This window comes from Gorilla gorilla, chromosome 23 (genome assembly GCF_029281585.2).
Source record: "Gorilla gorilla gorilla isolate KB3781 chromosome 23, NHGRI_mGorGor1-v2.1_pri, whole genome shotgun sequence".
Classification (NCBI taxonomy): Eukaryota; Metazoa; Chordata; class Mammalia; order Primates; family Hominidae; genus Gorilla; species Gorilla gorilla.
Window position 1 is genome coordinate 19,268,965 of NC_086018.1, and position 15,767 is coordinate 19,284,731.

The window sequence follows — 15,767 nt, forward strand, 5'->3', positions numbered from 1 at the left end:
GGCAGGACTGTTGGCTGTTTTAATTCCACCCCATTTCCTTTTTTCTTTTTCTTTTTTCTTGAGACAGACTCTGTCACCCAGGCTGGAGTGCAGTGCTGTGATCTCAGCTTACTGCAACCTCTGCCTCCCAGGTTAAAGCGATTCCCCTGCCTTGGCCTCCTAAGTAGCTGGGACTACAGGCACACGCCACCATGCCCAGCTAATTTTTGTATTTTTAATAGGGACAGGGTTTTACCATGTTGGCCAGGCTGGTCTCCAACTCCTGGCCTCAAGTGATCTACCCGCCTTGGCCTCCCAAAGTGCTGGGATTACAGGCGTGAGCCACTGTGCCTGGATGACCTGAGCATTTTCTTGGTCCATGTTTATTTATGTTACCCACGTTTCTTAATCCCTTGATTCCTGTTCTGGCTTTGTTGCCTCCTTTCTCCTCAGTCCTTCGACAGGTCCCTTGATGGCACGGGGCTGGCTCTGGTTTTCCAGGTGTCCCCTCGTCCCAGCCACCTCCCACAGAGCTGCATGGCCAACCTGGTTCTGGGCACAGGGACCACCTGACAGGCAGTGGGCAGCAGCCGGGGCAGCAGGAAGACCTGGGGACAGCTGGAGTTCCGGGGTCCCCTGGGCAGCCTTGGGGGCTAATGACCTGCCCTGGTGGGCAGCAGCAGGGAGCCACGTGCACACATGCGTCCGTGGAAGCTGCAGGTTCCCAGAGCCGGCTATAGAGGGTGGGCAGCTCCTGGTGTGCTCTTAGGCAGGCCGGGTGCAGAAGGTGCCATGCTTTCCCTAACCATCCAGCCCTCCTCCCCAGCTTCATCACGTTTCGCTCCTGTGCCTACCTGGACAAGAAGCACACCATCTTTGGACGGTAAGGGAAGCGGCTGTGTGAAGCCTGGGGGGTCAGTGGGCTAGGTGGGTTCCTTCCCCACCTGAGGCCTCCTCACTGCCTTTTTCGCGGACCTGAGTCATGTGCCATGCTGGCCGTCACTGCTAGGGGTTGAGGCTATGCAGAGCTGCGATGGAGGGTGCTCCATGTGCCAGGGAAGTCTGGCTCTCTAGACCCACCGGGCTCAGGAGAGGAGGAAACTCGCCCCTGTGTGGCCTGGACACTGCCCTGTCTCAGACCCAGTGGCGCGCCACTCGCAAGCCTGGCCACACCCAGCCCCCTTCACCCTCTAGTCCAGGGGTCTTTCCAGCGTTGTGGGCCACGTGGTCTCTGACGCCCACCCAGCTGTGTGGAAGCAGCACGAAACAGGGTGGACGCAGGTGATGTGGTTCTGGCCAAGTGGAACTCTGTTTACCAAACCAGCGGGGAAGAGCACAAGCCACGTTTTGTGACTCCTATTTTTCCTGTGGGTGGGGGAAACCAAAAAAAAAAAAAAACAGAAAAAAACCCAGCTGGATATGCCCAGGGCCGTGGTCAGCCGACCCCGCCCTTGCCACTCCCTCTCATCGCCTTCCTGGCTGCTGCCCAAGGACCACCAGGCCAGCCTCGGGGCTCTCAACCCCTCTTCCCACGTGCCTTGGGGGCTCAGCCGTGGGGGTGCCCTCCTTGAGCACACGCAGACCCACCTCTGTCTCCCTGCTGCAGGGTTGTTGGGGGCTTTGACGTACTGACAGCCATGGAGAATGTGGAGAGTGACCCCAAAACTGACCGCCCTAAGGTCTGTGCCCAGGGAGGTGGGGTGTGGCGGCTGGGGGCCAGGCAGGCGGGGGGAGGACCTGCCGTGCACTGAGCCCCCTTTGCTGCTAGGAGGAGATCCGCATTGATGCCACTACGGTGTTCGTGGACCCCTATGAGGAGGCCGATGCCCAGGTGAGGGGGCACGATGCCACCACCTAGGAGGGTCTGGGCCAGTGCACTTTTCCACCCCAAGCCTAGCATCTGTCCTGCCCGAGGTGCTGCCGGTTAGCCACCGCCCTGTTGTGCCACAGATCGCGCAGGAGCGGAAGACACAGCTCAAGGTAGCCCCGGAGACCAAAGTGAAGAGCAGCCAGCCCCAGGCAGGGAGCCAGGGCCCCCAGACCTTCCGCCAGGGCGTGGGCAAGTACATCAACCCAGCAGCCACGTGAGTGCCGCGGGGCTGGCCTCCCTGTTTCCCATGCTGTTTCCTAGGGCAGACTGAGGTCTGAGGGTCAGACCCAGAGGGGCAAGCAAGCTATGGGCACTGGTCCCGGCCGTGGGCTTGTGCTGTGTGGCCTCTGCAGCCGAGGGACTGCCTCTGAAGGCCTGGCCGGGGCCTCTGTGGGCGGAAGACATCAAATTCAGGGAGATGTGGGAGCAGCAGGTGGGAGGGGTTGGGCCTACACCGGGAGGGCTGTATGGAGACACAGACAAGTCAGGAGGGGCCGAGGGAGGGTGTGGGCTCCCAGCGGCTTCTTCTCTTCCCAGGAAGCGAGCGGCAGAGGAAGAGCCCTCAACCAGTGCCACTGTCCCCATGTCCAAGAAGAAGCCCAGTCGGGGTTTTGGGGACTTCAGCTCCTGGTAGCAGCAGGTTGGCCGCTGTGGACCTTGGTGGGGTTGCAGGGCTGGGGGCCCATGTCCACATCTCCATTTCCAGCCTTTCTAGCCTGCCCTCTGCTGCCAGCCAATAAATTGCTTGCCTGCTGCCTGCATCCCCTTTCCTGGCCCCTGGGAGCCCACAGCCTTCCCATCCCTTAACCTGTTGCCAAGGGCCTTGGCCCTGTTTCCAGGACTTGGCCCAGCCAGAGCCCACTGCTGGGACCTTCAAGCACAAGGCCTGCCCTACACCCAGGCTGGTGCCTCAGGCCTCTCCTCTAGTAGGCAGGCCAGGTTAGTGAGGAAGGACTGTGTCTCCAGATTCTGGTTTCCTCTTTAAGACAGGGTCTTGCTCTGTTGCCCAGGCTCCAGTGCGGTGGTGTGATCATGGCTCACTGCAGCCTCGACCTCCTGGGCTCAAGCAGTCCTCCTGCCTCAGCCTCGCAAGTAGCTGGGACTACAGGCGTACACCACCACGTCCAGCTGTATATGTCTGGTTTTCTTACCCCTCCTTCTGTCATCTTCTCAGGGACAGCCTGTTTATACAACCAATGTGGTCCCCTGACCAACGACATCACCTGGGACAAGTTTTCAGACCCCAGACTTACTGAGCCTAAGCCTCTGCAGGGTGGGCTTCTCGGTCTGTTTTGACAAAACTTCAGGGGCTTCTGAAGACTGGTGCTGGACGGCAGCATTGACTTTCCTGCCGTGCCCTGCCTGGGCTCTCGGGGCCCCACTCACCTGCTCTGGCTGTGAACCACCTGGGCTTCATCTCAAGCCTGCCTGGCGTCTCTGTGCCCCCGTGAGAATCTTGAGGGGACCCACACTGGGTTGAGGCCAGTGTCTCCTGCTGTGAGAACAAGTGGATGTCCCTCTCCCCGCCCTCCTGCTGAAGTGGCCTTGCTGCTCTCAGGCCCAGCCATTGGGCTCCAAGACTCTGCTCCTCCTGTCACTGACTCTGGTGGCCTTGGGCCGGCCGCATCAGCAGCCCTTAAAGAAAGACCCCTCCCTCAACCCCCATTTTTCTGTTAAATGCGCCCCTGGCTGGCTTTTTCTTCCGTCTTCAGCCCGGGCCAGTGGTCAGTGTTCTCATGTCATGGACTCTCCTTGCCTGACACTTGCCTCTTGGGCTCCCTGTTGCCCTCAGGCCACCCCCACTTCTAGTTCTTCACACTAAGCCCTAACTTAGGCCTTGTTCTTGGTTTTCTCATTTTTGTTGCCCCAAATCTTGAACCTGTCAGCAGCTTGCAGGCTGTACCTCTGTGCTTCGTTTTCTCATCACATGCTGAAGCTGCAGGCCTGAGCCCTTTGTCTCCCTGGATGCTGGGTGGCGCCTCATCTGCATCTCTGCCTCACCCCGTCCACTGCCACAGGCTGCCTGATGACCGCTAGAGGTATGTCTGTCTGCCCCTCGTCACCCTGCTGCACACCAACCTGTGGCCCTTCATCATGCTAAGAACAAGAACTGCGCCGTGGCTGGCTTCTTCTCTTCTCCATCCCATCCCTCTGCAGCCTGTCATCCCTGTCTGTGACCACTGGTCGGGTCCCTGGGCTCTAGAGTGACTTTTGACGCCCTCCATGCCTCCCGCCAGGCACTGTCCTCAGCAAGGCCTGGTGCAGCCCTGGCAGTAACTGGCTTGTAAGAGGCTCAGACACCAAGCTGGGCCTGCAGAGGAGGGGCACAGTAGGACACAGTGACTGCCCAGGTGTCCACACACCTGTAGGCCTCTGAGCCAGCGTCCAGGGTACAGGTGCGGGTGGTGGGGATGAAGGCCTGACCAGGGAGGGAGAAGCAGGTTTGGAGAGGACCCTGTGCCCACCCTGACAGACACCCTGGCTGGCCCTGACTGACTATATTCTCTGGCCACATTCAAATCCCCCATTGGTGGGGGCAGAGAAGTAGGACCAGGCCGCCCTTGGCTCCAGAGCTCAAAGACCCCCAAGACAGCCCTCTGCTCTCAGCGGTGCCACAGAGAGCCTGGGCTCAGCCTTCTGCATCAGGACATGGCCTCGTCCACTGAGGGCACGATTTAAACATTTGACATCAGAAGCTTTATTTGTAAACCTCACACAGATAAGGACCAAGGGCTGGCGGTGTGGCCAGAGGACAGGGGAAGCTGAAGGCCCCGTGCTTGAGCTCGGCAGTCCTGCTCCTTGCAGTGAAGCCACCGTGGGTGACCGTCCAGCCTCACCCAGTGGCCTGCACAGTGAGGGAAGGGCTTCAGGGCCATCTGCCCCCAGGGGAGGGGACAGGCCACCAAGGACCTTTGGCAAATGAAGGTTTACATTTCTGTAGTTTGTTTTAGAGCTTAATTTGTAGTTTTTTAGCTATTAAAACCATTTGAATTTTTAACGACCTGATGAGGGCATCAGGTAAATTAAAGAATTTTGGAAAGATTCTTATTTCCAATTCTAATATCTGACAGATGCCATCAAGAATAAGCATTAAGGTATAAAAAATACTGTGTGTATAAAACAATGCCAAACCACATTCCTACAGCAAATGCACTGTGCCATTTATAACCCTGACATCACCTCCCAAGGCTCTCAAGGAAGATTTATTTTAAATAACTTAAATAGAAGTCCTAGATGATACTGTTTAGGAATTTAAGGGGGTGGTGGGGATGGTCCTGTGAAGAGCACTTCCCCTGAAGCCAGCTCATGGTCTGTTCATTTGGTTTAAAAATGAGCTTGTATTTTGCAGAAGCCCAACAAAAAAAAAAAAGTGATAAAAGTGTTGTTGGTATAAATTACAAAAAAAAAAAAAAAATACAAAAGAAGTCATAAGACTACTAGTAAAAAATGTTCAATCGATGCCGTCACAAAAGACAGTACAAAAACCAAAGTGCCCAAATAGAAGGAGCAGCGAACTTGCCCAAAACAGAAAAGCTCTAAATAGAACTTTAGTATATACAAAAACCACTCGGTAGAGTTTTAGAAGTTTCTTCCATGTAAGTGAAGCATCTTGAGTCACTCAGGACTTGGCTGTCCTCGCACCCATGGCAGGCTGGGGACGGCACGAAGCTCCAACTGTTTCCCCTAGTCCCCGGGGTATCGGAGGCTGGGTTCCCACATGGGAGAGGAATGAAGACTCGAAGGGAAGGGTCAGTTTAAGATAAGTTTTCAGTGAACTCCTTCTTCCACCCAGGAAGGTGTCTTTCAGCCTCTTCACAGTCTCAAGACAATTGACTGAAGCCACAGGCGTTGCTAACTTCATGGGCCAGCTTGTGGGCGGAGCCTCTTCAGGCTTGAGACCATGGAAGCAAGAGCCCTGCAGCGTGCAGTGACCCCTGCGCTCTGGGTGGCTGCACGCGAGCTCAGGAGGACAGGATGTGCTGGGCCAGCCTAAACCCTCGGGGGAGACTAGTGCAGGGATAAAGCAGCTTGCAGGGCCATAGCCGGATGTGGAGGCTTCCAAGACAGTACAAAGATTTCCTTCCTTTCCTAAGTGGAAGATGTGCTTTAAAGGAACTTCTGCCTTTCACTCCTGCTGAATTGATGCATCTCAGTGCCATGCCCACCAGGGCAGCGGCATTTCCCACCTGCCAAGGCTTCCAGGCTTGGGCAAAGAGATGGCACCCAGAAGCATGCTGTGTGTGGGCAGTGAGCTCGAGTGGGCACAGCCCAGTGCCTGCCTGGACCGCAGGTCTGGGTTTAGGAAGGGCTGAAGTCGGGGGAGGTGTGAAGCTGGGCAGGTGGCCACGTTCTTATTGTCTGCCAGCTCGCACTCTTGCCCCTAGACTAGCCTTGTCTGAAGGCAGCTTCAGAGCCACTTGCCAGGCTGAGAACTATCCGGGCTCAGTGCTCTCCTATCTGCTGCCCCTCGGTCCCCCTGCCTGCCCTCTGCCCTGAGACAAGTTACTAAATGTTGAAAAACCAAACTTATCTGGGAGTGGTTTTTGACCTCCATCCTCTGCAAAGTGGCCTAAACCCTTATGGGGTGCCCACTCCTGGTGGAGGGCAGGTGGATGAGTGGATTGTAATTTATAATAAAATATATGGCAGAAACACAGGCCTTAGGAGACTGCACAGGCTCCTCTATCAGTTCAAGTGACATGGGACAGCACCACGCAGGGACGGGCAACGCGTCTAGCAGGCCAGGCGTCTTCATGCACAAAGGCTAAACTTGTTGCTTTAACCTTTTCTGAACAAATTTTAAACATTCTGGCAAATGTCAAGTTTTGAAGTTTTTCCTGTGGGTTCTGGCCTCTTTCATATGCAAAAATAATTCTTTTTCTTCAAGTACATCCAGGGTAGAAAATGAAATCCGACTTTTACTCGGTCCAGTGTGTTACTCTATAGACATGGACCAGCCACTCAGCAACTGCCTGACACCTAACTGCTGTCACTGCTGAGGGCACAACCCCTGGCACCAGACCCTGTGAGGCTGTCACCTCAGTAAGGGCACCTCTGCGGGCCCCGGGACAGCCTTCTCTGAGGGCTAGCTCACCTGCTTTCTAGATAAGGAATCTACTGGCTTAAATAAACATGTTCCACTAGACACCATTCTCAATTTAGAGTGTATCTAAAATGTCATCTGTGCTGTCCTCTGTTTTTGAACAAGCTAAAAACCAAAAATGCCCTTAGTGTATAAGTCTGTTGACTGCCTCTGGAAGATTCTTAAATGAACACTGTACTTTAACGGTTCATTTGCAAGAGGAATAGCCAATTTGAAGTTCTGCAAATTTAAGAAAAACAGCAGGGTGGAGGGTGGGCTACAATACCTTTTCTCTAAAAAAGGGAATGGTGAGACTTGCTATCTAAAGAGACCCTGTCCCTATGGTCTTCAGAGTACTCAGTCTGGTTCTTTTTTTTTTTTTTTTTAATTGAGACGGAGTCTCGCTCTATCGCCAGGCTGGAGTGCAGTGGCGCGATCTTGGCTCACTGCAACCTCCGCCTCCTGGGTTCAAGTGATTCTCGTGCCTCAGCCTCCCGAGTAGCTGGGATTAAAGGCATGCGCCACCATACCCAGCTTTTTTTTTTTTTTTTTTGAGACGATGTCTCACTTTTGTCCCCCAGGCTGGAGTGCGATGGCATGATCTTAGCTCACTGCAACCTCCGTCTCCCAGGTTCAAGTGATTCTCCTGCCTTAGCCTCCTGAGTAGCTAAGATTACAGGCACTTGCCACCATGCCCGGCTAATTTTTGTATTTTTAGTAGAGATGGGGTTTCACCATGTTGGCCAGGCTGATCTAGAACTCCTGACCTCAGGTGATCCACCCATCTTGGCCTCCCAAAGTGCTGGGATTACAGGCGTGAGCCACCGCACCCGGCCTCAGTTTGGTTTTCAACTGAACCTTAAAAAAGCAGAGCCCAACTATATTGAAGACAAAGGTGAAAGGAAGATATTAACTAGGCAGGTAAGTCATCAGTTGGTTAATTCTTTCTCTAGAACTTGAGAAGTTAGAAAAAGCTCACTGAAAATTTTCAGAAACAACTGTGTACACGAGGAGGACAGATCCGAGGGACACCTTACCCACAGAGATGGCCGAGAGTGTCAAGAGCTATGCGCAGCTAGCCTTTGAGGTCAGAGGGCAAGAAAGGCTGTCACCAGATGCTCCTACGTTTCCATTACATTCACAGTTTCTTTCACAAAACAGCATTCGAAGGAGAAGGGAACGTTCGCACATTACTCCCAGCCATTGTCTTTGATCATGTGAGCAAGCTCAATGATGAATTTTCCTTCCTTATATTTCTGACTGCTCTCAAAGGCATGCTCCTTGAAAAAGAAGAGACAAAGGTTTCAGGACAGAAGGTTTCACTTTTCAATTTCATCACTCTTTTGGCAAACCACCCCCCCAAGTCTATACTATGAACTATACCCAGATGTTCCCTGAGCAGTGCACTCATCTGGCGCTGGGAGGGTCTGTTCCAGGTGAGTCCATTGAGGCAGTGTAGGTTTACTTTGCATTTGTTGTTAAAGGTTTTTCATGTGCTCGCTTTGGCAGCGCATATACTAAAAGGTTTTTCATTTGTTTGTTTGTTTTGAGATAAGGTCTCACTCTGTCACTCAGGCTGGAATGCAATGGTCTGGTCATAGCTCACTGCAGCCTTGACCTCCAGGACTCAAGTGATCCTTCCACCTCAGGCTCCCAAAGTGCTGGGATTACTTGTAGGACAGTGTGAATGCAGATCTGTTTACTGAACATTTACTACATGTGGGACAATTTAAGAGGCTTGAAGAGATGCAAAAGACTACACTCCAGGAATTCCGTGCATAACTAGCGTGAAGGCAAATACAGGGAGAGTGACATAAACAGGTCAAAGACATCTGGAGGCTGGGCGCAGTGGTGCACACCTGTCATCCCAGCACTTTGGGAGGCCAAGGAAGGAGGATGACTTGAGTCCAGGAGTTTGAGACAAGCCTACGCAACACAGTGATTTTCTTCTACAAAAATCAAAAACTTAGCTGGGTGTGGTGTGCCTGTAGTCCCAGGTACTTGGGAGGTTGAGGTGGGAGGACTGCTTCAGCCCAGAAGGCCAAAGCTGCAATGAGCTGAGATCAACCAAGACCCTGTCTCAAAAAACAACAAAAAACAGGATATCTGGAGAAGGTCCTTCATGGGGAGGAGTTAACATCTCTCCCACAGACACATCCTCATCATTTTGTTTTGCTGAGTGTGTGGCCTGGTGCTAGGGACACAGATGACAAAGATGGATCCTGCCTACCCAAGCGGCAGCCCCAGGTGTGGCAGACACAGGAAGGACTGTGCCAGCAGGAAGCAGCGGATGCAGCCATAGAGGGGAATGCAGTGTGGTGGCCATGCAGGGAAGGCACGGGTTTCTGGAAGTGGGGCCCACAGATGGGTATGGGGCTGACTGACCAGGGGAAGGGCTAGGGATGCGTGCTAGTCTTGTGGAGCCCGTTTCCATGGTGTGAACTGTGGCCTTCCAAAACTCACGAGGAATCTGGGAGACCAGAGATGATCAGGAATTCAGGAAAGAGGCAGAGCAGGTGGCCTGGACCCGAAGAACACCAGAGCCAGAATGGGAAAGCCTCCTTCAACAAAGGAAGGCAGGCCGGGCGTGGTGGCTCACGCCTGTAATCCCAGCACTTTGGGAGGCTGAGGTGGGTGGATCACTTGAGGTCAGGAGTTTGAGACCATCTCAAAAAACAAACAAAACAACAACAACAACAACAACCGGGGAAGGCATGGGAGCATCCAACAGAAGGCAGATGGCCAGGGGGTCAAAACCATGGAATCTCAGGTGGCCTGGGGGAGGGGAGGACTCGGCCACGAAGGTCAGTCAGAGAGAGTGGAGCCTGGAAGAGAGACTTCAGGGCAGCGTAGAGGAGGGAAGCGGGGCAGGAAGGTGCAGGGCCTGAGGAGGCCAGATCAGCCATGTGGTGGAGAGAGAAGGGAGCTAGAGGTGAAGGATGGAGAAGAGGTGGGGATTGCAACCTTCAAGGTCCCTGAGAAAGAGGGATTTGGGGTAAAGAGCTCATGGGGCAGCTCTCTGTCTCTGACTCCAGCAGGTCTGGCGCTGAGGTCTTCCAGACTTGTCCCTGACAGTGGGCACAGCCTCCCGCAGCCCCCTGCAGCCTCCTCGGCCTCCTCCCACACCAAGCTCTGCTCAGCGGACCGAGGGCGGGCTGGGTGCAGAGAGCCTGGCTTAGGAAGAAACAGGGCTTGAAAACATGGTGTTTTTGTTTTTTATTTTGGGTTGGGGTATCACTGTCACCCAGGCTGGAGGGCAGTGGTAAGACCATGCCTCACTGGAGTCTGGACTTCCCACCTCGGCTGAGGAACTGGGGTTTCTGAAAGTGCTGTGACTGGTACCATGGGCCACACTGCACGGGGAGGTGTGGCTCAGTGGCAACTTAGTGCCACATCCCCTTGTGGCACGAGCGTCCCCTTGTGGCACTCACGTATTTCCACCCGAGCGTGGTCTTGCAGTTCTCGCAGTAGATGTCGGCAACCGCATGCAGCCCGGTGAGAAGGACCCTCTCCTCTGCAGGGCCGCAGCCCACGTTCACCCTGCGGGGACAGAGGGGCCACTGCGCTGCAGGCCGGGCCCGCCCCTGACCAGGCCCTGCCCCCTCAGCGGGCCCCACCCCATCCTCCTAAGAGTTCCCCCAAAACAGGGAACCTCCCAGAGAGCAGCGCCGTGCCTCTCCCCCAGCCCTGCCCCGCCCCCACCAGCAATGGGAAAGATCAGTGATGGGACAGGCTAGTGGGCAAGATCCTTAGCGCATTTCAGAAACTCCCGGGGGGGGGATGGTGGGTTCTTTCAGGACCCCTAAAGACCCAGGTGATTCTACACAGGACACTGTGTAGGTGCCATCCAGGCCGTCCCGGGGCCCGCGCCGCTCCCCCCGGGCTGAACCAGGGTACTCACACGGAATTGAAGAGGTAGGCGCGTCCCTGGCTCCCCTGAAAGGACTGAAAGAAGAAGGTCCCGTGAGATGGGCTGCGAGTGCTTTCTGGAACGAAGCGGTGCTGCCCAGAGCCAGGGGAGTCCAGCCCCGCGGCTGTTAGCTGCGCCGGGACGGGTCACCGGGAGCAGACACCGGCGTCCCCCCTCCAGAACTCCACTTCTAATAATAACAGCCACTTAATGGAGCTGCAAGCTGTTTTTCATTGTAGACAGGAGTGGCTGATTCTGCTGCGTCAACATTCTGCAAGTGACTATTACTGGGAATCATGGCAAGATCAGTTTTTAAATGGTGAGCTTCATATGTCTGGACAACTTTACCTTAGAGGAGTTCTGAGAGGGGATCACGAATGATTTTCTCTACCCGAAAACCCACAGATCCTCAAAATGCTCTCCTCGCCGCCTCTTCTGCAGCAGTTCAGATGCGCTCACACTGCCAGATATTAGGGGGTAGGGGGAGGTGTCCGTATTTTCCCACTGAAATGTTTTAAAAGTCACAGCATGGCTGAGTACGGCGGCTCACGCCTGTAATCCCAGCGCTTTGGAAGGCTGAGGTGGGCGGATCACCTGAGGTCAGGAGTTTGAGACCAGCCCGGCCAACATGGTGAAACCCTGTCTCTACTAAAAATACAGAAGTTAGCTGGGCGTGGTGGCGGGCACCAGTAACCCCAGCTACTTGGGCGGCTAAGATAGGAGAATCACTTAAACCCGGGAGGTGGAGGCTACAGTGAGCCAAGATTGTGCCACTGCACTCCAGCCTGGGCAACAAGAGTGAAACTCCGTCTCAAAAAAAAAAAAAAAAAAAAAAAGTCATAGCACAAGATGGCCTTTCACTTGGAGAAAGCCCATTCCAGTGACATCTATCTCACCAGGAAAATAAAACAAGCTGAGAAACAGCTCATGGTATATTCACGTATGCTAAGATGGCTAAGCGTGAAAGAGCCAGAATAGGGCATCTGCACCCCCGATGCACTAGGTCACTCCCCACGACCTTTGCCCTCACGGGACAGGTGGGAACGCCTGCTCCAGTGCCAGCCTCAAGTCTCAATCGACCTCAAACATAAAGAAATGCAAACCAAATCAAAAATTCTGGGGGGAGTTGGGGTTTTGAGATGGAGTGTCACTTTGTCACTCAGGCTGGAGTGCAGTGGCACCATCTGGACTCACTGCAGCCTCTGCCTCCAGGGTTCAAGCAATTCTCCTGCCTCAGCCTCTCCAGTAGCTAGGACTACAGGCACACGCCACTAGGCCCAGCTAATTTTTGTATTTTTAGAGATAGGATATTTTAGAGATAGGGTTTCGCCATGTTGGCCAGGCTGGTTTCGAACTCCTGGACTGAAGTAATCTGCCTGCTTCGGCCTCTCCAAGTGACGGGATTGCAGGCGTGAGCCACTGCGCCTGGCTCACATTACAGTTTATAATGGAGGCTGTCATTTAAAAATCTCTTAGGTGAGCTGGTAAGAGATGCTTGCTCAATACCACTCCCACAAAGGAAACCGCATATGTCATACATGATGTACACTGTCAGATTTTCATATCTAAATTTCATTGGAAAGAAAACAGGAAAGCAACATTTCTGTATAAAACAAAGACGGTTTTGTATTGGCAGGCATGAACCACCATGCCCAGCCCTTTTTTGGGGTTTTTGACCTAACAAAGGCAAAAGGCTATGAGGAATGTGACTGAAACACGATTTGACAATATCGAAGTGGAAAAGGCACACACTATAGGACCCAGCAGTCCCACTTCTAAGAATTTACTGTAAACAACAAACCAGCTTGAGTATATAAGGAAATGTGACAGGAATGGTCACAGGTTACAGTGTTCATAATTAGGAAAACAAACAACAACAACAAAAACGGGCTGAGGCAGGAGGATTGCTTGAGCTCAGGAGTTCGAGAGCCATGATTACACCACTGCACTCCAGCCTCTAAAAACCTGCCTCTAAAAAACATAAATAGGCCAGGCGCGGTGGCTCACGCATGTAATCCCAGCACTTTGAGGGGCCGAGGTGGGTGGATCACCTGAGGTCAGGATTTTAAGACAAGCCTGGCCAACATGGAGAAATCCCGTCTCTAATAAAAATATAAAAATTAGCTGGGCATGGTGGAGGGTGCCTGTATTCCCAGCTACTCAGGAAGCTGAGGCAGGAGAATTGCTTGAACCTGGGAGGGGGAGATTGCAGTGAGCCAAGATCGCGCCATTGCACTCCAGCTTGGGCGACTAGAGTGAAACTCTGCCTCAAAAAAAATTTTAAGAAAGGCTGGGCGCGGTGGTTCATGCCTGTAATCCCAGTACTTTGCAAGGCTGAGGCAGGCAGATCACAAGTTCAGGAGTTCAAGACCAGCCTGGCCAAGATGGTGAAACCCCGTCCCTACTAAAAATACAAAAATTAGCTGGGCATGGTGGTGCGTGCCTATAATCCCAGCTACTCAGGAGGCTGAGGCAGGAGAATTGCTTGAACCGGGACCCGGGAGGCAGAGGTTGCAGTGAGCCGAGATCGCGCCACTGCACTCCAGACTAGGCTACCGAGTCAGGCTCCGTCTCACAAAAAAAAAAAAGAAAAAAAAAATTTAACCTGGAAGTCAGGTACTCATCCATAAGTGAGTAAGCAACTGCATCTGCATATGGGCCTCATGCAGGGGATGGGAAAGTAGGAGCAGATATGGAAAAACAGTCATAGGCTAGGCACCATGGCTGTAATCCCAGCACTTTGAGAGGCCAGGGTGGGTGGATCACCTGAGGTCAGGAGTTCAAGACCAGGATAGGCAACATGGCAAAACCCTGTCCCTACAAAAAATACAAAAATTAGCAGGGCATGGTGGCTGTGAGCCTGTACTCCCAGCTACTTGGGAGGCTGAGGCAGGAGAATCGCTTGAGCACGAGAGGTGGAGGTTGCAGTGAGCTGAGATTACGCCATTGCACTCCAGCCTGGGTGACAGGAGAAGCCCTGTCTAAAAATAAATAAATAAATAAACAAAAATAAAAATAGTCATAAAAGTCATAAAATACTAAGTGAGGAAAAGTTAGCTGTAAAGTGAGTGTCATTTGAGCCCTTTATTTAAAGTGAAAAATGTGTTTCTATTAAAACAAAATAAAGACAACAGATGCCAAACTACTAACAGTGACATCTCCAAGGAATGGAGCCGGACAAGGCAGGAGGAAGAAGCAAGTCTCCTCGTTTATACATACACATTATTTTAATGTGATTATGAGCAATATTATATAATTAAAAAAAATTAAAAGGACCTGGCACAGTGCCTCATGCCTATAATCCCAGCACTTTGGGAGGCCGAAGTGGGAGGATCACTTGAGGCCAGGAGTTCGAGACCAGCCTGGACAACATGGTGAAACCCCCTCTACTAAAAATACAAAAAATTAGCCTGGTGTGGTGGCGCACACCTGTAGTCCCAGCTACTCAGGAGGCTGAGGCAGAAGACTTGCTTGAACCTGGGAGACAGAGGTTGCAGTGAGTGGAGATGGCACCACTGCACTCCAGCCTGGGCGACAAAGCAAGGCTCCATCTCAAACAACAACAACAGCAGCAACAACAAAAAACCAGAGTCCCCAGTTGTCCCTGGTAGACTTCTCACCTGAGCATGAACTAAACCTGTGTTTTAAGCTGTTGAGATCTGCGGAGGCTCTTTTTCCTCAGCATTCAGGCTTAAAAATGAGTATTCCCTTAAGTGGCATTCTGGGATTAGGAATATTATTCTATGTTCAGTTTAACTAATAATCATCTTATAGACTTTTCCCACATCCTCATCAGTCTTCAATTTTCTGGACTGAATTTCCTAATTCTCACCTACTCTGAAAGTCCTTATTTTTAAATAGGGTTTGGCTCAGAGACAAGAGCAGCTCTGTGATTCAGATTCAGAGCTGTCTTATCAGAGTTGGTGCCAGCAAACTCCTCCTGTAAATTAGGGCCAGGAGATAAGTAGTTTAGGCTTTGGAGGACATATGGTCCCTGTTCTAATTACTCTGTAAACAGATGAGCACAGCTGTGATCTATTAAAACTTTGCATAAACAGGTGGTGTGGCAGATTTGGACCACAGATCAGAGTTTGCTAACTAGATGGAGCCTTCTAGTAACCAGAGCTGCCTACAGCAGCAACAGGCTCCCTCGAGCCAGGGGATCCCTTGTTAGTGACAAATACAAACTTAGAGGCTGTGAAGACAGTGCCTCTCGCCTCGCAGGTACTGGATTCTGTTCTGCGTGGCAGGTGTTCTCGATGGTCTCAATGAATCCTTATCAGAATCACCACGGAAGGGAGAAAAGCTCACTCTAGTCGTCATCTTGCCACCTCGCCCGGCCCATCACCCATGGAGGCACGAGGTCTGATCCTTCCTGGTGGCCTGTGTGCTCAGAGAGCTTAGTTCTCGGCACTTTTTTTCATCCTGAAATGCTCATTTGGCACCAAATGACTTCTGAGCAGGCTTCTGCCTTTTTTTTTTTTCTTTTGAGACAGAGTCTTACTCTGTCACCCAGGCTGGAGTGCAGTGGTGTGATCTCAGCTCACTGCAACCTCTGCCTCCCAGGTTGAAGCAATTCTCATGTCTCAGTCTCCCAAATAGCTGGGATTACAGGTGTGTGCCACCATGCCCAGCTAATTTTTTTGTACTTTATTAATAGAGACAGTGTTTTACCATGTTGGCCATGCTGGTCTTGAACTCCTGACCTCAAGTGATCCACCCATCTCGGCCTTCCAAAGTTCTGGGATTACAGGTGTAAGCCACCATGCCCAGCCAGGCTTCTATTCTTGATACAATTTTTTTTTTTTTTTTTAAGACAGAGTTTCGCTCTTGTTGCCCAGGCTGGAGTGCAATGGCGCGATCTCGGCTCACTGCAACCTCCGCCTCCCAGGTTCAAACGATTCTCCTGCCTCAGCCTCCCAAGT

General features: G+C 52.4%; 2 protein-coding genes across 15 annotated transcripts in view; one reads left to right on the forward strand and one right to left on the reverse strand.

Annotated features, from left to right (window-relative positions):
- The window catches only part of PPIL2 (peptidylprolyl isomerase like 2), a 34,997-nt gene extending 27,997 nt beyond the window's left edge, over positions 1–7,000 (forward strand). Inside the window, exons 16-21 of one of the 14 annotated variants that reach the window (XM_063704973.1) lie at positions 806–862; positions 1,586–1,658; positions 1,748–1,810; positions 1,930–2,063; positions 2,391–2,489; positions 5,643–7,000. In XM_063704973.1, the coding sequence (XP_063561043.1) occupies positions 806–862; positions 1,586–1,658; positions 1,748–1,810; positions 1,930–2,063; positions 2,391–2,489; positions 5,643–5,781 (565 nt within the window). In that variant the 3' untranslated portion in view covers positions 5,782–7,000. Of the gene's footprint in view, positions 1–805; positions 863–1,585; positions 1,659–1,747; positions 1,811–1,929; positions 2,064–2,386; positions 4,892–5,642 lie in introns of those variants that run through there. The other 13 variants (XM_063704980.1, XM_019018202.3, XM_019018205.3 and 10 more) reach the window with 13 other exon arrangements.
- Positions 7,001–7,854: 854 nt separating this feature from the next.
- The window catches only part of YPEL1 (yippee like 1), a 42,656-nt gene continuing 34,743 nt past the window's right edge, over positions 7,855–15,767 (reverse strand). The window contains exons 3-5 of the mRNA XM_004063101.5: positions 10,834–10,877; positions 10,364–10,472; positions 7,855–8,212 (exon numbers count right to left, since the gene is read on the reverse strand). Coding sequence (XP_004063149.1) covers positions 8,123–8,212; positions 10,364–10,472; positions 10,834–10,877 — 243 coding nt within the window. The 3' untranslated portion in view covers positions 7,855–8,122. The remainder of the gene's footprint in view (positions 8,213–10,363; positions 10,473–10,833; positions 10,878–15,767) is intronic.